The sequence below is a fragment of the Thamnophis sirtalis genome, unplaced genomic scaffold (assembly GCF_051295495.1).
Source record: "Thamnophis sirtalis isolate CommonGarterSnake01/CBP01778 unplaced genomic scaffold, rThaSir2_p1.2 scaffold_6, whole genome shotgun sequence".
NCBI lineage: Eukaryota > Metazoa > Chordata > Lepidosauria > Squamata > Natricidae > Thamnophis > Thamnophis sirtalis.
In genome coordinates, this window is record NW_028261386.1 from 67,746,803 (window position 1) to 67,768,836 (window position 22,034).

At 41.4% G+C, this 22,034-nt stretch overlaps 1 protein-coding gene across 1 annotated transcript in view; it reads right to left on the reverse strand.

Moving 5' to 3' along the window:
- MTR (5-methyltetrahydrofolate-homocysteine methyltransferase) overlaps nucleotides 1-22,034 on the reverse strand; it is an 88,783-nt gene that overhangs the window by 62,218 nt on the left and 4,531 nt on the right. The window contains exons 2-9 of the mRNA XM_087718054.1: nucleotides 20,940-21,151; nucleotides 17,659-17,748; nucleotides 15,098-15,167; nucleotides 13,001-13,093; nucleotides 12,519-12,625; nucleotides 8,276-8,335; nucleotides 6,444-6,538; nucleotides 74-174 (exon numbers count right to left, since the gene is read on the reverse strand). Coding sequence (XP_087574180.1) covers nucleotides 74-174; nucleotides 6,444-6,538; nucleotides 8,276-8,335; nucleotides 12,519-12,625; nucleotides 13,001-13,093; nucleotides 15,098-15,167; nucleotides 17,659-17,748; nucleotides 20,940-21,151 — 828 coding nt within the window. The remainder of the gene's footprint in view (nucleotides 1-73; nucleotides 175-6,443; nucleotides 6,539-8,275; nucleotides 8,336-12,518; nucleotides 12,626-13,000; nucleotides 13,094-15,097; nucleotides 15,168-17,658; nucleotides 17,749-20,939; nucleotides 21,152-22,034) is intronic.

Here is a 22,034-nt window from a genome sequence, read left to right on the forward strand (position 1 = left end):
TGTATCATGCTTTCATAGCACCTATTGTTTCAACTGTTGTGAAAGGGCTGAATTCACACAAATCTATGCATACCTGCATTGGGATAACAAATGATGTAAGTAGTTGTAGACTTTCCTATTGCTTCAATAAAAGGTCTCATTTCAACTACCCCCAAAGCACAGTTTAATCCAATGCTGCAAATACAAAAGAGAATACAACAAAGTCAAGTTTGTTTTAATCACAAAACCATACATTTGGAAGTAGGCATTTAGGGAAATGTGACCAACTCCTTGCCTATGCAGAAATCCAGTTTAAAGCATTCCTAATAGATGATTGTTTTGAACTCATCCAGCAAAGGGGCACTTACTGATTATCATTTAAGTATGTTGCAATCAAATTACTCGTCAGCCATAAATGTGGTAAGTCATCAATTTTCTGCTGAAATGGGATCTAGATGTAGGAGTAGAGATACATAGTATGGTATGTAAAAAGCATTGTGGTGGACTAAAACCAGTGACACCTAATTGAAGAATCCAGATGAGATTTACATAAATGGAATATTTTGGGACCAGACGAAATTTTGGAGGATCCAAATATTTTGATAAGTTATTGCAAGCTCGTTGCTTTATTGTTTGCTTTATGGAAATCTGTTTAATTATTATTTCTACAAACCACTTTGAACGCCTTTCAGAGGAGTGATATACAGTTGCAAGAAAAAGTATGTGAACCCCTTGGGATTATGTGGAGTTTTGAATGAATTGGTCATAAAATGTGCTCTGAACTTCATCTAAGTCACAACAATAGAAAAACACAGTCTGCTGAAAATAATACTACGCAAACATTAGATGTTGCCATGGTTTAATTGCACATAACATGTAAACATTCACAGTGCAGGGAGGAAAAAGTATGTGAACCGTTGGACTTAATAACTGGTTGACCCTCCTTTGGCAGCAATAACCTCAACCAAATGTTTCTTGTAGTTGCAGATCAGACCTGCACAACGATCTGGAGTAATTGTGGACCACTCCTCTTCACAAAACTGTTTCAGTGTAGCAATATTCTTGGGATGTCTGGTATGAATCGCTCTCTTAAGGTCATGCCACAGCATTTCAATCGGGTTGAGGTCAGGACTCTGACTGAGCCATTCCAGAGGACGTATTCTGTGCTGTTGAAGCCATTTTTGTGTTGACTTACTTGTATGCTTTGGGTCATTGTCCTGTAGCATCACCCATCCCCTGTGGAGCTTCAGATGGCAGACAGATGGTCGTACGTTTTCCTGCAAAATGTCTTGATAAACTCTGGAATTCATTTTCCCATCAATGACAACAATCCGTCCAGGCCCTGAGGCAGCAAAACAGCCCCAAACCATGATGCTCCCTCCGCCATGTTTTACAGTGGGGATGAGGTTTTGAGGTTGGTGTGCTGTGCCTTTTTTTCTCCACACATAGTATTGTGTGTTTTTCCCAAACAACTCAATTTTGGTTTCATCTGTCCACAGTATATTTTGCCAGTAGTGCTGTGGAACATCCAGGTGCTCTTTTGCAAACTTCAAACGTGCTGCAATATTTTTTTTTGGACAACAATGGCTTCCTCCGTGGTGTTCTCCCATGTACTCCATTCTTGTTTAATGTTTTCCTTATTGTAGATGTGTCAACAAAAATGTTAGCATGTGCTAGAGATTTCTATAGGTCTTTAGCTGACACTCTAGGATTCTTCTTTACCTCATGAAGCATTTTGCACTGTGCTCTTGCAGTCATTTTTACAGGACGACCACACCTAGGGAGAGTAGCAAGAGTGCTAAACTTTCTCCATTTGTAGACAGTCTGTCTTACCGTGGACACATGAACATCAAGGCTTTTGGAGATACTTTTGTAACCCTTTCCAGCTTCATGCAAGTCAACAATTCTTGATCGTAGGTCTTCTGAGAGCTCTTTTCTGTGAGGCATGGTTCACATCAGACAGTGCTTCTTGAAACCAGTAAACCCACAACAGGTGTGTGTTTTTAAAGGGCAGAACAGCTGTCAGCAACACATCCAATATCATCACACTGATTGGAGTCAAGGTTGGCTCACTCCTGGCTCCAATAAGCTCTTGGAGACGTCATTAGGCTAGGGGCTCACATACTTTTTCCTCCCTGCACTGTGAATATTTACATGTTATGTGCAATTAAACCATGGCAACATCTAATGTTTGTGTAGTATTATTTTCAGCAGACTGTGTTTGTCTATTGTTGTGACTTAGATGAAGTTCAGAGCACATTTTATGACCAATTCATGCAAAACTCCATGTAATCCCAAGGGGTTCACATACTTTTTCTTGCAACTGTAAAAATAACATACAGTGGGAGATAATACAAATGCCACTACTTCTGCAGATAGTAGATTAAACTCTTTTAGCAAAAAGATAAATTCTAAATAGGGGACATTCTAAAAATAACAGATCTTCAAGTAGTGTAAACTCTACCATCTATTTATTTACATAAAAGCTAAAGCATACCAAGTTAAAAACAAACATTAAAACCAAAGGCAAAAGGGAGGGGGCAGGGACAGAGAGTGAAATATAAACTTCCCAATTCAATTGTATTTTGCAATTTCAACCTTCAAAGCTAGAAAAAGTTGCTTAGGATTGGCAGCCATATAAATCTTTAAATAAGTAATTAGAATAAGAAAGATTAACATCATCAGTGATTAGCTTCCTAGGCAGCAGCTGCTTGCTGGAGTTGCCAGAGATTCTTTATGCATAAAGCTAATTTAGTAACTAGTCAGGAATAAAGGTGAAAACATTATTGAACTACGTAAAATAACAAAAACAAGTCTGTAGAAGATAAGCCTCCATCAAGCTCTGGATTCACATATGTCAACTGCAAAGAAGCCACATGAAAGTTCCCTGTAGGCTCCCTCTTCAGTGGCCTCCTGAGGCTTTCTGGGCATGGTTATACATGCCCAGTGATCACTACTACCAAAGAAAACTGAGCAGCTGCAATTCCTCTGAAGCTTTCAAGGAGCTGATCAGGAGAAACATGCCCCTCACAACAAAATGCCTTGCCCACCTGTCTCTAACACGATTGTCTCTAGCTAGAAATCCTCCAAGGTGGGGTGTCAACTCCCAAAATTCCCCATTCAGCATAAGTACTGCTCAGAATTCTTGGAATTGAAGTCTTGGTTGGAAGAAGAGCTACCTTAAATACAATTTGTTCGAACAGGAAACTAATCTTGACTACTAATCTTTATTTATTTAATTTATAAAATGTATATTTTATAACTACTCACACATGGCAACTCAGGGTGGCTTACAAGGATATAAACACACCATATAAAAGAAATAAAAAGAATAAAAAGAAAAATAATAAAATATAGATATAATATAGAAAATGGGCATCTCCCTCACCTTACCAAGGAGTGTGAGTCTTTAAAACGCTATAAAAACAGGAGGAAAACAATAATCCTCCCTCAGTCTACAGCTGTTAATGATAAAAAGCACAAGCAGGGTCAGAGATTTTAGGATGACTGAAGAAAAGAAGAGAGTGAAGCTTTTCCTCATGTGAAAATAAGTAAAATTGAATTTATGGCTTCAGTTCTTATGAGGCGGTGATTCCCTGCACTTCCAGTTCAGATTAAGCTTTAACAATCTCTCAGCAGGCTGCTTATTGCAAGAACATACTTACTGAAGGAAGATTCAGACAGATTGCAGTTATGACTGCTGGTGGAGTTTTTCATTTAAAAAAAAGGCCTGTGGCCGTCTTGATACCTAATAGTGCTTTGCTCACTGCAATGCAAAAGGTAAAAGATATATTTCAATGTAATACTGCATCTTCTAAAAAATATTGCAGCAGCTGTTAGCTTCTGAAAAAACTGTTCTGTTTAAATTGACAGTCCTATCAGTGGACACTCTTGTAATATTGTTAAAATAAGCCATTGAAGTCATTGACCTTACATTTTTTTATAATCCATGGGGAAGTTTATGCAATCTTTGATTCAATTTTAGACAGAGATTCTTCTGCTAAGAAGCAGCAATCTTTGATTCAGTCAGCAATGAAGGTTATATGAGCTCTGCTAAACAAGAACTCACAGACCACTGCAAATAGCCGACTGAGAGGTTTAGCTGTAGAGTAATTATCCACAGCATATAGTACAGCTATACAGCTAGTCTTCACTGAACTGTCCTATGTTGCAACCACTGAAAGTTACCATGGTGCTGAACAAGTAACTTTACAAGCAGTTGTTGCACTTATGACCATCGTAGCAACCTCCCTGGTCAGGTGATCAAGATTCAGGCAATTTGCAACCGACGGGTGTTTATGACAATTGCAGTGTCTTGTGATCATGTGATTTCTATTTGTGCACTTCACAATCTGCTTCCAACAATGGAGAAGCTGGCAGTAAAATCTCATATCATGGTCATGTGATATCTCACTTAATGACCATGGGCTACTGGCTTAGCAACTGTGGCAGAAGTGAGATCATAAGTCCCATCCTGGTTATGTGATATCTAACTTAATAACCATCGTTGCTTAGCAATGAAATTGCTAGGTGTTAAGCAAGGACTAATAATTTACCTAGGACAGTTGTCACAATACAAGACAATAATTAAGCACAAGGAACATTCTATTATGCACTGGGTATCTGTAGAAGCCAAGAGTATCATAAGAGATTAAATATATCCTAGAAATTACTTTCCACAGTCGGGAAAGACACTGAAGCTGAAAAGAGATCAGATTCTAGCAAGACAACAATCTGATAGATACTTTCAATCAACCATGAACTATATATAAAAGAAAAGGTAATGGTTTTTCAACAGTGTTCATTGACCCCAGGCTTGAACAGTACTGAGAAATCTCAAACATGAAATTGTACCCAGGGGGATATAAGAGTATTTTTGAGCTAAAAGAGTTTTTGCAAGTAAAAATGAGGGAACACATTCAAAAGCAAGAACAGACTCTTAACTGGCTGGAGGAAATATTGTGAAGTTGTTTCTTTTTGCAAAGGATGTCATCCAGCTATTACAAAGTAATAGTTAGAAAGCTGTCCAAACCTCTTCACTTGTTGTATTCACTCTTTCTCATTCAGAATCTATAAACACAACTGTATTCAAATCTGGAGAAAAAGTGAATGTTTAGCTTTGTACCACACAAAGATTATGTAATCTTCCGCTGCTCACTTAAGCATTTTTTTAAACATACTATTTGACCAGAAATATCCCCATTTTTGTATGCAGCTGTATATGTACCCTTCAATACATGCATACATTCCACATTTACTTTTTTCTACATAATCCATATCACTTTTAAAACCTGGAGTAATTATAAAATTGGCTGTCATCAATTGTACAAAAGATCAATGATCTCGGCACTGCTTCACAAAGGCATACAATGATAGAATCGAAAATATAGCAAGGGTATATGTGGCTGCAAGTCATTCAAATAGTATACAGGTAAAGGTTCCCCTCGCACATATGTGCTAGTCCTTCATGACTCTAGGGAGCAGTGGTCATCTCCGTTTCAAAGCCGAAGAGCCAGAGCTGTCCAAAGACGTCTCCATGGTCATGTGGCCGCCATGACTAAATGTCAAAGGCGCATGGAATGCTGTTACCTTCCCACCAAAGGTGGCTCCTATTTTTCTACTTGCATTTTTAACTCGCTTTTTAACTCGCCAATCAGAGCTCCCTTGTCACTTTAGGTTCTTTGCCCCATTACAGCATTCCATCTATCTTCCTACCAGCCTTCCTTTACAGATTTTCTATTCCTTCTTGCTTTCTCCTTTTTGATCCGTCATTTTCCCAAGACACAAAAACAGAGAGGAAGAGCAGACTTTAGCCTGTAACTGCTGCACTGCATCTGTGTAATGAGATGAATTAACTGCAGTAGAGCTTCACGTCAAGCATTTCCAAACTTTACCAGATGTGACAAATTTTGTCAACCAGGGACAAACAAAGCAGCTGTTCTAATTTCTTCAGCTGGTAAACCTAAAGTACTCATCTGCTTGGCGGTATTTATTAACTGTTGTCAAGCTGTAGGCACAGACTGAGGGAGGAAAACTGCAGATCTGTTTGGGATCATATCCAATGCGCAAACTATAGGGGACAAGGAAGAAAATCACCAAGCAAATCAAGATTATGCAAGTGGATAAAAAGTTGGTATATTGAGCACTTATAAGACAATTTGGGGAGTATGTGTGCGTGTACCAATCCCTTTTCAGCAGTCAAGAAACCATACTAAGAGAGAGGCCTGGCAGGATTTGATTTCTCCAGATATCTGCATTTTTCCATGGAGAAATGCATCCTTTGAAATTAATGATTTCTCTGAAAAAAAGCCAGTGATGTTAGACTGTGGGTAATCTGAGCAACAGCAGCAATTAATGACCCTGCAAGCTCCTTCTTTGGGAATCTCTTTTAGCAAAATGGTTATAGAATCTACTGCAGCTGCAATGCTTATTCTAAAGCATATCCAGGGTGTCTGTTTTCTCACCAAAGGGGCTGGCTGTGAGATACGCTGATGACAAATGCTTCCGCAGTCTGCCCAGAGAGAGTACGGCCACTTTTATCGACAATAGTTCCTGATACCTATGGACCACAAGGAGAAGAGTAGAGAGAAAGTAAAAACAACAACATTAAAAACAGAGCAATAACACATGCTAAACTGAAATTAACTTTAATGCTTCTGTGGAAAACATCGGACTTGCCACAAAATTGGAAGTGAGTGAGCTGTTTTTCCCCCTACCCCATCTTTCTTCAAATCCCTTCTTTATTTGGGGAGCACAATATCTAGATCCCTTATATGCATTGGGGGGGGGATGGGAGACTACAATACCCACAAACCCCAGCCACCCCTGGGCTGAAGCTTCAGTTCACCTTAAAGGGAACTACCTGGAGAGGGCCGCTCTATCCAAAAAGCACATCAGGATAAATTTTTAATCTGTATTCAATACTCAAAACGAATTTTAATGATTTTGCTCAAATAGGGATTTTTTTTAAAAAAAACGGTCCATTTTCTATAGCAGTATGAGAATATGTCTTTCTCCTCATCTATCTTTTATTCCTATCCTTATGAAGCTTGACATTTCTTCCAAACATAGCAAGCCTTTTTTTAATTAGGGGTACATTTCTAATCTGGTATACAGTGCATATGTTCACGTTACCCCCCCAAAACCACATGAAAACCACTTAAGGTCTCTATGGAAACAATAACATATAGCAGAACCAAAAGTAGCAGCGATATCAGTTCAACAGACTATCCTCTGAATTGTTGTACATATCAGGTTCTTCTCCATTAAGCCTACCCATTGTGCCCTAAAAATATCACAAGCTTATAAAAGCAAAATGATTGGTTTTTCCCTTGCTATCCTTGTGCACCAAATGCCCTCATGTCAGCAAAATAATTTGGGGGATCAAGTGCCAAGAGTCTGTGGAGAATATATGTGTTAAATACCTGTTCTTCCTTTAATCAATGACAGATGTTCCCTACTTGAATTATCATCTCCCAGCTTCAGGTCACAAGGTGCAGAGGACAACCCCCTCCAAAAGCACCTTGTTCAATCAAGGATAGATGGGATGTAACTATCTTGTCAAAACATCCAACTACCCATACCTGTACTAGGCAGGCTGGCTGCTCTAGGCAGGAGAAGGAGGTGTTGCCTGCTATCTGTATGGAGCAGTGGGGAACAGGAAGCTATCAATAAGATTTAGGAAGCTTTCAGCTGCTACTGAAGTTCCCAGTTGGACCGCAGCACATTTAAAACAGTAAACATAAAAGCAGCAGCTGGGGAGAAGAGGGGCATTCCAAGACTCAGCCACAGCTACCCTCTGAGTTAACTGCACAGAACTGCACACTGAGCAATATTATTATTTATATGTATTTTTAGTATGCAGAGACTCTGGGCAGGAATTAAAATATTTTCAGACATGTAAAACAGACAAAATATGCCACACGTTACAGTTGCTAAGCCCACAATTCAACTTTATCGGCTAATGAAGCCATAACTTAGTGTGAAAATTACTCGGGATTCAAGGCTGGCATCTTCCAAGGGAAGATAATTAGGAGGCTAGGCAAGATTCTTATAATTTGGCACACTGGTAATATTATTGAGGGGGACATTTTCAGACTGCTCTATATGGCAGGTCATTCATTTATTATCATTTAATATGATTATAAAGCACATATTGAAATGAGCAAGCTAACACACAATATGTGAGGTTTCCAAAACACACTGTTCTTGATTATATTAACTCCTGTATAAAAAAGGGAATGTACTCTTTTTCAGAAGAACTGGATAATTTTAAGTATAATTAGAATATACTCACAAACAGGGGTCTTGGTTCATATTCTTCTTCAAATAACTTTTGGAGAGCAAAGAGAGCTGCCTGTTCAATGAAAATATCATGATAAATTAATTCTTTTTACTCTAGGAAATTCTCATTTCACAGATATGGAAGAGAAAGAGGATAAATTACCACTAATGAAAGTGTACAGCTCAATCCTGCTCCAAAACATGCATACAGACAGTCAAGGAAAGTATGCAAACCAGAGTGGAGCCTGCTGGACATTTGCAACCAAAAGAAACACGCTGATCTGTGTCTTCTATTACAGGATTCATTACAAAATAGACCCTGAAAGTCCATACAGAAACTGAATCAGGTAAGATGCCTTAATAAGACCTCAACTCAACTGAGCACAGCACAGAGAACACACTGGTAAATATAAAAAGAAATTGCAATATATCTCAAACTTTATTTTAAATCCCAAATTAAAGCTTCAGTCAGGCTGGAGTATGAACTTCACAGAGATCTTCAAGGCTCAGAGAGAGAGATTAAGGAATGTCCCATGTTATAAACCTTATCTCTAATGCAAACTAGACTAAAGATTCAGGTTTGACTCTATTTGCTTCACTATACTATCTTGACTTTGTACAAGAATTTCAGAAAACAGATAAAAGATAATTGGGTCCCTTTTTTTAGTTCCATTTCTAAGACTTCTCTTTAGTTAAGGTAAAAGTACTTTTTTTTTTAATTTCATGGCATAGATTTCCAAATCTGAATTTCCAATACCATAAACCAGGGGTGTCAAACTTGCTTGGACACAGTGGCATCATGTGACGTATTGGGACTTTTTCCCCTTCGCTAAACCGGGTATGGGTGTGGCCAGCGCATGACACATCCAGCCTGCGGGCCGTGAGCTTGACAGCCCTGCAATAAATCATAGGGCAGCAGTACTCAAAACTTCAGTTGCCCTTAAAGGGGAGTCAACCTCTCATTTTAGGTTTAGGTTTATTAACATTTATAGGCCGCCCTTTTCCCTGAGGGGACTCAGGGCGGCTTACATAGGATCAAGGGAGGGAAATACAAACAGTGACGTAGACAAACATAGAGTAAAATAATGAGCAACATTCATTCATCATTCGGGAGGGGCGATTATCTTTGTCCCCAGGCCTGACGGGCTAGCCAGGTCTTAAGGGCTATGCGGAAGGCCTGGACGGTGGTGAGGGTACGAATCTCCACGGGGAGCTCGTTCCAAAGGGTCGGAGCTACTACCGAAAAGGCTCTCCTCCTTGTAGTTGCCAGCCGGCACTGGCTGGCAGATGGAATTCGGAGGAGGCCCAATCTATGAGATCTAATTGGTCGCAGGGAGGTAATTGGCAGTAGACGGTCTCTCAAGTACGCAGATCCACTACCATGAAGGGCTTTATGGGTGACTAATAGCACCTTGAAGCGCACCCGGAGATCGACAGGTAGCCAGCGCAGCTCGCGGAGGATAGGTGTTATGTGGGTGAACCGAGGTGCACCCACGATCACTCGCGCGGCCACGTTCTGGACTAGCTGAAGTCGCCGGATGCTCTTCAAGGGCAGCCCCATGTAGAGCACATTGCAGTATTCCAGCCTAGAGGTCACAAGGGCCCGAGTGACTGTTGTGAGAGCCTCCCGATTCAGGTAGGGTCGCAACTGGCGCACCAGGCGAACCTGGGCAAATGCCCCCCTGGTCACAGCCGTCAGGTGGTGATCAAAGGATAGCTGTGGGTCCAGGAGGACTCCCAAGTTGCGAACCCTCTCTGAGGGGTGTAGAATTTGACCCCCCAGCCTGAGTGATGGAATACTGGTCGAATTGTTGGGAGGGAAGCACAACAGCCACTCGGTCTTTTCCGGGTTGAGTACAAGCTTGTTAGTCCTCATCCAGTCCATAACGGCTTCAAGGCCTCGGCTCATCACGTCCGCCGCTTCATTGAGTTGGCACGGGGCGGACAGATACAACTGAGTATCGTCCACATATTGATGGTATCTTATCCCGTGCCTGCGAATGATCTCTCCCAGCGGTTTCATGTAGATGTTGAATAGTAGGGGGGATAAGACCGAACCCTGAGGCACCCCATATGTTAGGGGCCTAGGGGTCGATCTCTGCCCCCCCACTAACACCGACTGCGACCTGTCCGAGAGGTAGGAGGAAAACCACCGCAGCACGGTGCCTCCCACTCCCACAGTCGTCGCAGAAGGATACCATGGTCGATGGTATCGAAAGCCGCTGAGAGGTCAAGGAGAACCAGGATGGAGGGATGTCCTCCATCTCTGGCTCTCCAAAGATCATCGGTCAATGCGACCAAAGCGGTTTCTGTGCTGTAACCGGGTCTGAAGCCTGACTGGAAGGGGTCAAGATGGTTTGCTTCCTCCAAGGACCGCTGGAGCTGGAAGGCCACCACCTTCTCAACAACCTTCCCAAGAAAGGGAAGGTTGGAGACTGGACGATAGTTATTAAGAATAGCTGGATCCAAGGATGGCTTCTTCAGGAGGGGTCTCACCACCGCCGCTTTTAGCGCGGCGGGGAAGTTCCCCTCCCGAAGAGAGGCGGTAACAACTGCCTGGATCCAGCCTCGTGTCACCTCACTGCTGTTAGTAACCAGCCATGAGGGACACGGGTCCAGTACACAGGTGGAGGCACTTACAGCCCTCATGGCCTTGTCCACATCCCCGGGGGCAACATCCTGAAACTCAACCCAGAGGTGGTCTACTTCATCCTCTTGTGCCTCGGCTGGAACTGCAGAGATGGAGTCCAAGTCTGACCGAAACCGAGCAATTTTGTCCGCTAAGAATTGGGCATAATCCTCAGCTCTGCCCTGCAGGGGTTCCCCCGTTTCCCTCCTATTCAGTAGGGAGCGGGTTATCCTAAACAGGGCGGCTGGGCGGGACTCAGCGGATGCAACCAAGGTGGCTATATAAGATCTTTTCGCTGCCCTAAGAGCCCTGGTGTATTCCTTGGTGCTGGTGGTTACCATTGCTCGGTTCGATTCGGACTTATCGGACCTCCATAGGTGCTCTAGGCGTCTCCTCCGGCGCTTCATCTCCCGGAGTTCCTCGGTAAACCAAGGAGGTCTCCGGGATCCGCCGCCTCGGAGGGGCCGTAGTGGCGCAATCCGGTCGAGGGTCTCCGATGCTGCTGAGTGCCAGGCAGCAACCAGAGTCTCTACCGGACTGTGGGCGAAAGTATCAGGAATGACCCCAAGCTCCGTCTGGAACCTTAACGGCTCCATAAGTCGCCTGTGGCGGAACCACCTGGTCGGTTCCTCCTCCCTACAGTGGGGGTTTGGTCTCCGGAAGTCAAGCCTCAGTAGGTTGTGGTCTGACCATGACAGGGGTATGATGTCGTTACCCCTCAGACCAAGATCACAAATTCACTGCTCCAAGAGGAATACGAGGTCGAGCATGTGACCCGCTGAATGGGTTGGGCCCCGAATTACTTGGGTCAAGCCCATGGCTGTCATGGAAGCCATGAACTCCTGCGCCCCATCAGAGTGTTCACCGAGCGACGGCAAATTAAAGTCCCCCAGGACCATCAGCCTAGGGAACTCAATTGCCAGCTCGGCTACCGACTCGAGGAGCGAGGGGAGGGCTGCTGCAACGCTGTTGGGAGGCAGGTACGTTAACAGCAGACCCACTTGACCCTTGAGGTCCAACTTTACCAGCAGAGACTCACACCCGACAAGCTCCGGAGCAGGGACCCTATGAGGAGCTAATGACTCCCGGATAACAATAGCCACACCCCCACCCCTTCCCTGGGCTCTCGGCTGGTGCAGCACCTGAAATCCTTCTGGGCACAGCTCTACGAGGGGGACTCCTCCCTCTGGGCCCAGCCAGGTTTCAGTAATACATGCCAGGTCTGCCCTCTCGTCTAAAATTAAGTCCCGGATGAGAGGAGCTTTATGTACCACAGACCTGGCATTTAGCGACAGCAGCCTGAGTCCAGGGTCCTGATTACTTGCGCCATCTGGTCTCGGAGTGGGACTCATAGGGCCGGAAGGAGGGATCTCTATAATGTAGCGGATCCTCCTTCCCCGGTAATGGCCTGCCCTAAAGTCCCCGCCATATCTGCCCCTCCCTGTTACGACCGTGATACTCCGACCCTCTCCCGTGTCTCTGGTCCCCTCTACCACCCCCATGGCGGTAGAATACAGTAGAATATGTGAAAGCACACTGATTAGTATATGCAATGACTTCCTTTTCACATATTATTGGGAATGGACAAAATCATTATAAACTTCTAAGATTCTACTTAAAACCTCACCTTGGCATTGGCTGTATCAAATATGGTTTCCACCAGCATGATATCTGCTCCACCATCTAAAAGACCTTTGGCTTGTTCAGTGTAGGCATCCACCAATTCATCAAAAGCTAAAACACAGCAACAAATAGTTACAACAATGAAAAATGTACTTTCCAGTTTCAGCTTCAAGTTAAACCTGCATTATAGTTCCTTATTGTTTGAGGTAGTACATGAGATTGCTAGCATCAGATGGGCTATCAGATATTACTAAATGTTTGCTAGGTTACTTTAAAAATGCCTGAGGCTTTTTTAATGTATCAGTAATTATGAACTTATTAACTGTAGCCAAACATGAAATAAAATTCAAAGTGAGAAAATCTTTAGAACTGTTGAATGTTTTGAGTCAATATGGCAGAACTGCGATTAGAACTAAATTGACAGAAGCAGGTAAAGCCAAATTAATAATCATTTTCCGTTTTAAGATTATCAATGGAAATACTTACTAACATTCCGATAATCAGGATTTTCCACTGATGGGGAAACAGAAAGGGTCTTGTTTGTGGGGCCCATCGCCCCAGCAATGTATCTTTTACTTCCTTAACAAAGATAACCACAAGGATAATAATTAAATGACAAGCTTTAGATTGTAAGACAAAGAAATGCAAAATAATAGACTACACTTGATTTTATGGTCTTCATTTGTATGTAATTATGAAAAACCATGACTGCCTTCCAGAGATTAGATGATCCATTCTGCCAAAAAATGTCTTGCTAGAGAGACCGTTTTTGAGTACAAAGGTCTGCTTCTATTGATCTTCATACACTAATTGATAATATTGACCATTGTTTTAGGTTATGAATGAACAAAATCCTGAAGTGAACACCAAAGATAGGTATAGGCAAATTGTGACCCCAGAATTACAATTGGCCACTGAATTTTCTTTCAGCTCTAAAAATGGTACTGCCATATTTTTCATTTCCTACCATTTTTGCAATAGGAAGCCTATGAAAATAATAGCATAATCCTAAAACAAACTTAGCACCATTTTAAGAAAAAAAGCCCAATTATCACCATTTTAAGAAGAAAAGTCCAAAGGCAGGAAAAACGTAAAAGAAAATGTTGACTTCACACTTAAACATGGAGATCTTACTTACTTTGTGTTAAGACTTCACCTATTCTGATATTGTTCCCATTCCAAATTACTAAGGGTGGCTTTGGTCAAAGTCAATATTTCTGTAATGGTTTTCTTTTATAGCAGCAATGTTTCTCTATGTTCTACATCAGTGATGGCGAACCTTTTCAGCACTGAGTGCCCAAACTGGAATGCGTGTGCATGCGTGTTCATGTACATGAGCCAGAGCACCAGAAACCCGAAGACCAGCTGGCCGGCACACGCATGCCTGTTTTTTTGGCCATTTTCCGGCGCCCGTGAAGATCAGATGCATGTCGGAAACCAGAAGAGCAGCTGGTGACAGTGCATGTGCCCACAGAGAGGGCTGTGTATGCCATCTCTGGCACACATGTCATAGGTTCGCCATCACAGCTCTACACCATGGATCCCCAACATCGAGGCCATGGAATCAAACCACGCAAGCGACGGGCGAGCACATGTGCAGTTTCATTTGTGTGAGCGACAGGCACTTGGGCTCAGGAGCGAAGCTCTGTTTGCAGGAGCGGTGAGTACTCACCCTCATACAAAACTATCCCTTTTCCCCCTCCCCCCTCCCCTGTGGGCCGCCAAGATGGAACAGTTGGGGACTGCTGTTCTATGCTAATAGCAAGTATGTGTGGATCTGAATGGGGAAGAACAGACTTCAGGTAAATCTAGCAAAAGAGAGTGGCTTTAAATTTTATGGCCTCTTGGATCTGGTGATTTTCCATCTTTAGCGTTAGGGTAGCATAGAATCAATAAACAATTGGGAAGTTCTCCTAGACTCACGGCTCCTGTTTGAAGAGCAGATAGCACCATGATCTCACAGCTTTGTATTGTGTAGAATTACACACCGTCAGGGTTCCAAATAACATCCAAAATTAAATCAGAGCCCAAGGCAAAGTATTGCTCAAAGTTCTAATTTATTAAGAGATTCGGATTTTCCCAGATGTGTCAACATGACACACACCTTCCTTGGTGCTTTGGTCATCTTGTGAGTAGATTACTGCAAATGCTCTCTACAACAGAATTGGCCTTAAAGAGCTTCAATTGGTCCAGAATACAGCAGCCTCCTTATGATCATATTACATCTTTGCTCCGCAAACTGCATTTATTATTTCACACAATACTGAAAGCCATCAGAACTTGGGCTAGAAAATTTAGCTTGGCATAAAAATACTAAAGGGAGATTCAAAATATCAAGAACTACTTAAAATGGTTATTGGTAAAAAAACAAAAATCAAAAAGTGCTGCTAAAATACAGGTAATTATATTTCAAAATTCCAGGTGGACAGCAAATTAGGTAACCGCTCCTATGACTCTTAGGTGCTTTTCAAAATTCGTTGGAGGAAAATTGTAATAAAGTGATTTAAAACCACAGTCAAAACTACATTTGCAAGCCTAGATAACTCATGATACAAATGCATATCAGTGTGTCAAGTTACTCACCCGTCTCTGCAGTAATGTCATCAGCTGCTTTTCGAGCTATCTGGGCTGATGTTTTATTTAATCGATAAGCCTAATAACAGATTGGGAGATAAATGGTAGATACAAAAAAAAAAAAAAAAAACAATAATCTTCATTTGCATTGCATTGAACCCTCCATTATACTTCTGCAGTGAAAAGATCTTATACAGAGGCTCCTAATGTTATCACCTATCTTTAACAGTCTTCAGATTGTCTAGACTCTAGACTCTAGAACGGTGGTTCAGAACCTTTTTTTAGTCATGCCCCACCTAAACATCTCTAAAATCCTGATCCCCCCCCGCCCCCCCATGACATATAATTCTTACTTTACTCAAAAAGTGAACTCTACTCATGTGGAGGAAGCCTAAAAGGCCATTAACTTGATTTAAACAAGGTTCAAATTTCCCCCATTAAAAATCAAATTGCTCCCCCCACCCATGGGGCATGGCCCCAATGTTGGGAACCACTGCTCTAGAAAGACCAACTGGCAATAACTAATCTTAGGACCGAATAACTAATCTTAGGACAATGAAATGAAGCAGAGATTATGCCAGTTCACCCTAAACAGATTTTTTTTCACCTTTAGGAATTTCTACTTCTGAAATGAATCAAGGTGGGTAAAGACAGGACATGGGCAAAGAAAGATTTACATACGGCGTTAAGCCAAAATGAGATGTACATATTTCTGACATAGTGGGATAAGTGAGCCTGATCAAAGAGCAAAGCAGATTCTTGAAAATAGAAGGGAAAAAATGCTGCTTCTTGGCCTCATTAGAAGACGCAGAGAATTTGCAAACCCATGGATTATTCATTTAACACTATAATTCAGGGCTCCCAACCCCTGGTTCATGGACCGGCACCAGGCCGTAGCATGCCAGAAACCAGGCCGCGCAAATAAGCAAAACCCCATCTGTGGGATACAGTCAACAGGCAAAACTACGCCCCCTCCAGTCCACGGAAAAACCTCTCCCCAAGGAATCACTGCTATAATTCACAATCACCTCCAAAACAGCAGTGTTACAGATGAATTTATCTCAAGGATCTGGAAAATGATGTCAACTAAAAACACAAGACAGGATTAAAAGCAGCCTTCTGGAGATGATTCATTAAAAAAACACTCATGTCTTGGCTGCTATTCAGATCAGACAACAGGATATGAAAGGTGGCAGAGTCTTGCAAAGATGCAAACATCGATCATTGCCGATATGGCATCTGTTTGCTTTTTTTCAAGAAGAAGAACAAAAAAAGATCTTCACCATTCAAACCGAATATCTTAAAGTCCTCACCCAGATAACAGCATTTCAAAGATTAATTTATATAAACCCACTACAAAGCAAAGGGATGTGGTGGCTCAGTGCTAAGACACTAAGCCTATCGATCAGAAAGATCGGCAGTTCGGCAGTTCGAATCTTTAGCACCGCGTAACAGAGTGAGCTCCCGGTACTTGTCCCAGCTTCTGCCAACCTAGCAGTTCGAAAGCATGTAAAAATGCAAGTAGAAAAATAGGGACCAACTTTGGTGGGAAGGTAACAGCGTTCTGTGTGACTTTGGTGTTTAGTCATGCCAGCTACATGATCACGGAGATGTCTTAGGACAGCGCTAGCTCTTCAGCTTTGTAACGGAGATGAGCACCGCCCCCTAGAGTTGGGAACGACTAGCACATATGTGCAAGGGAAACCTTTACCTTTAGTACAAAGCAACATTGTACAAGCATCAACAGTAGTGGGAAAGGACAAATATCCACAGTAACGAAATTGGGAATACAGGTACTCCTCGATTTACAACAGTTCACTCAGTGACTGTTCAAAGTTACAACAGCACTGAACAAAGAGACTTATGACAGTTTTTCACCTTTGCACTATCTGCATGATCATGTGATCAAAATTCAGATGCTTGGCAACTGGTTCATATTTATGACCATTGCTATGTCCCAAGATCATGTGATCACCTTTTATGACCTTCTGATAAGCAAAGTCAATGGGGAAGCCAGATTCACTTAACAATCAGGTCATTCACTTATCAAATGCAGCGTTTCACTTAACAACTAAGGCAAGTAAGGTCATAAAATGGGGCAAAATGTCACATAACAAATGTCTCACTTAACAACAGAAATGTTGGGCTCAATTGTGGTCAAAAGTCAAGGGCTACCTGTAATCAAGCAAAGCACTGCTGTTTTTGCAATGAGGCTCTTTCAGCAAATGATCAAGTGAGACACGAGTGGCAAGTGAATGGTGGATTACCGCCACAGAGTTAATCCTTATGGGTTATTTCCTGTTCGTCCAATCCTAATTTCCAAGACTAAATCATATTTTATCAAAAGTAAACAAATCAAAATCACGCTACCACAAACCGAATGGACTTCTTATACACAATTTATATTTTTCCCATGAATATTTATGCTGCTTCAAAGCATCCCTCCCTTCCCAATCTAGTACAATCTAGACATATTGGTCTCAGTTGCCATGATTCCCAGCCAGCCAGCCTGGTCAAAACTGGTCAAAGGAAAACCCAACCTTGACAAGCAAGAAATCCAAAACTCTCACCAGATGTTCAAGGCTGTAATCAGCTTGTGCTATTTTAGTGCTGCTGAAAGTATTTGTCTCAATGATATCAGCACCAGAAAGCAAGTATTCCTGTAAGCAGAAAAGAACAATTGAATAGCAGTAGCAATAGCACTTAGACTTATAGTATATACCACCCTTAATGCTTTATAGCACTCTCTGAGCAGTTTACAAAGTCAGCCTATTGGCCACAACAATCTGGGTCCTTGTTTTACCAAACTTGGAAGGATGGAAGGCTGAGTCAACCTTGAGCCAGTCAGGCTCGAACTGTGGGAAGAGTTAGCCTGCAATACTGCATTCTGGCCACTGCATCACCAGGACTCATACTCCATTAGCTCATACTTCCAACTGAAGTAAAAATCTATATACTTAAATCTGATAAACTGAAGAGCAACACAAATCAAAGTTCATCTATAATTAAATTATTCAACAATCAGAAAACAGAACTTACAGTCAATGGCTACTGAATAAATAGTTGCTGTAATCAAGCCCAAAGATACATAATCAATTAGCAAAACACTATCTACTATAGATTACATATAGTTAACAATTTGTCTACCATTATTGGTAAAGTAACTAGATGTAAAACAGGACATTTCCCTGATCACTTTTAGTTCTGTTATTAATCTTTGAGATTAGAGGAAAAGCTTTAGAAATCCTCTCAACTGCAAACTCAGCTTATGTTTTTTTCATTATTTGAACAGCAGGAGAGGAAACTCTACAGCATATTATACAATTAAATTATAACTGAAAGTGGCAAAAGAAGCAATTCCTGTTTCATATTCATGTTGTTATACTGTACAAAGAAATGTAGTTATATTTCAGATTTGGATGCTTCAATATGACTGTCTCACTTTAAACTCTTGGATTTGTTTTCCCCCTCAGCAGTAAAGAAAATAAATGAGGACAAAGGTAATTAGAGAATGTTGTATTTTAATCAAAATGCTACCAGGAAGAATTCCCAATTTAGATTTTCAGTGAAATTGGCTGATGGCTGAATATATTTCTTTGTGTACCCAGACCAGTGGTGGGTTGCAGGCGGTATGCCCAGGTACGGGAGTACCGAAGCCTGCCTGGAGCACTGGGCACCAGATACCATTCCGGTATGGTGCTCTGGGCACCAGATACCGTTCCGGTATGGTGCTCTGGAAGGCCCACCCGCCCGCCCAAGCTCCTTGCCGGTCTTTTAAGTCTTCGGTGCTTCTGCACATGGCATGTAGAGCGCCTGTGATGCTCCACTGAGCAGCTGGAGCATCATGGAGGCTTGCAGAGGCGGTAAGATGCATGCACGCGCTGCGCACGTTCATGTGGACGACGCCAGGCCCTTTCCAACCAGAACGGGATCCGGAACCCACCACTGACCCAGACTTTTTAAAAGTTAAGAAAATATCAATATTTTCAAATGTTATTTCTTTTGAAATAACTTCTGTAAATATGTTATATGTTTTTGTGTATTTGTATCTGCAATTCACAAAAGATAAAGGCACCAAATGTTTTTAAAAAACAGATCCTGCGGTAAAACACTGACACATATTACCAATACAAAGATGTGCTAGTATTTAAAGGCTCAAACCTGGGTAATTGTTTTGTAACACTAGTAACTTCTTCGAAATCGGAGAAACCCTTCCCTTCCCTTCCTGTTTGATAGTACCACTTAAGCACCAAGGAATTACAGTGTAAGGGCAGGTTGCCAAGCCTCAGAGCCAAAATGTTAATAAAGGGCACCTTTATTTTCATGCTGCATAAAGAATCCCCAAATAATAGGAAGATTCTGAATCCCAAACTTGGAACCACTTGGTATAGCAGCGATGGTTAACCTTTTCGGCACCAAGTGCTGAAAGTGCAGAGCGAGTTGAAGCACCGGAACCTGGAAGAGAGCAGCTGGCTGGTGTGCATACGCGCCATGGCCAGCTGCACTTCCGGGTTCCCTTTGCTGCATGCACACTGGCCAGCTGCTCTCTTCCGGATTTCACCACGTAGTCTTTGTGCAAAGACCAGCTGGCTGGAGCGCATGTGCATGCTGAAACCCAGAAGACAGCAGCTGTCCACTGTGCTTTGCTGGCTGAAGAACTCTGGCAGTTGAAGTCCACAAGTCTTAAAGTTGCCAAGGTTGGAGACCACTGAGCTAAGAGACAGCCAATTACCCTCTCTCAGCTCAATGCATGCCATATTCAACCATATTAATGGATTGTTGTAGAAAATAGGAGGAAAGAGCATTACTGTATGCAGACTGTCTTTGGGTGTACAAAATAAAATGTGGGGTGTAAATCTGATCAATTCCTACACCCAACACCTCAAAACTTCCTTCCAGCTTGCCTTTCTCCACTCTAGATCATCACAGCCAATCTTCTGTCACTAAATCCCCAATTTCTTTTTTTTTTCAAATGGTCCTCTATGTACCCTGACATTACTTCCACCTAATAAATTATTCTAATATATGCACAAAGCAGGAGGGAAACCCTTGAATCTAATCAAAGGAGTAAATAGTCTCAAGGACTATTTACTTAGTTCAATAGTGAAGTGAGAATCAGTGCGTCTAAAGACCTAATTCTGCAGTGAGTTAAAAACAAGCAGACCTCATTTCTAACAGATGCCCAAGACAGTTCCAAATTGCATACTATTTCAGGGGTCTGAAATGGCTGGGTAAAGCCATTGCCGAGACAGAATATCAGATTACTTTTTCTGGTGAACAGTGCAGAAAGTATTTTTTCTAATATTTCTTATACTTTTTTCTTTTTAACCAGGGACCTTGGAGGATCCTCATCTTTCAATTAAATAGATGAAGAGCTAAAATCTATATTATTCTTAATGCTTTTCAGCCATTTATTGGCTCTGAGGGATCACATATGCAAATAAATAGGACTACAGCACAAAATAGGGATTAATTAATCAATGTATTTTCAAAGTAAGAGTAAAAAAATATAAGCATAATCCAGTCCATTCAAATTAGTGAAAATGTTCCATCCTCTGATTTACTTTTTGTTGCCTTTTTCACTGAACAATACTCAGCAATCATCTTCCATTTTTGAGTAAAGGGCCCATAATTGCACTCTATCCATACCACTGTTTCTCAACCTCAGCAGTTTTGGGCTGTATGGGCTTCCACTGCTAGAATTCTCCAGCCAGAATTCTGGGAGTTAGGTTCACACAGTTTAAAGTGACCAAATAGACCATGTGAATGTAGCTCTCAAGAGTTGTTATACGTGTCAGAAGAAGCAATAAATCCTTTCAAGTACAAGACTCATAGAAAAACCTGTACTCACCTTGTGAATTTTGTAGATGATATCAGGCTGAGTTATGCTCAACAGGTCATTATTTCCCTTGAGCGGTTTCAGGTGATCCTTAAATTCTTGACCTCGAAATTCTTCTTCTCCTAAGGAATATTGCTGAATCATGGTCCCCATGCCTCCATCCAAAACCATAATGCGCTCCCTCAGAATGGATTCTATTTCCTCTTTCAGGGTTTTTTTGAAAACTGCATTATGGCAACATTTGTAAAACATTAAAGCAATCAGCATCTCTCCTCGCAATCAATCATAGGCTCTAAAGCATTGAAGATTTTGGACATGCCATCCTGAATTGCTTTAGGAAGGCAGATATACATGATATACATACATACATACATACATACATACATATATATACACATACACACACACACATACATACATTACATACATACATACATATATAAAATCTGTATTGTTGCAACTAAAACAAGGACACAAAAGTAGCTTATGGGAGTGACTTAAATATGGTTTAATTAATTAGGGTGAATCATTTTTTTAAATTGATATATGTATTGTTATAAAGCTTTACCTTAGTTTTGAATGTATAAAATTGAGTATGTATGTATATGCAGGTCTGCCAGTTTTTAAAGTAATGCTGAACAATAGTTTAAAGTTGATAAAATATTATGGACTAGATATGAAAATATGAGAATGAATGATCTATTATTCCCCACACAGCAAGGGAAGCGGAGATGGTTAAAATGTTTCTTTTATCCAGATAAGAAATGATATTTAAATCTGTCTCTAGTTTGAAAATGCTTCCCGGTTTTGTGCTGGCAATGAGGGGGGAAAAATGAAAGCTTGATTTTGTTTTTGTAAATTGGACAGGCTTATTGTTATAGAAATGTCTTGAATATATTGTGTAAAAGCAAAAAGTTGTAGTTACCCTTGACTGTGCTAAAGAGAGTCAGAAGTTGATGCCTTTTTCTTTTTTTCCACCATTACACTATACCCCTTCTTTTTCCCTTCCTCTCTTCGTACTTTTCATGTTTTTTCTTTGTATCTTATACTTCGATAAACTAATTAAAAAGTTGTTAATACAAACAAAAGTAGCATATGGCCTAGCTA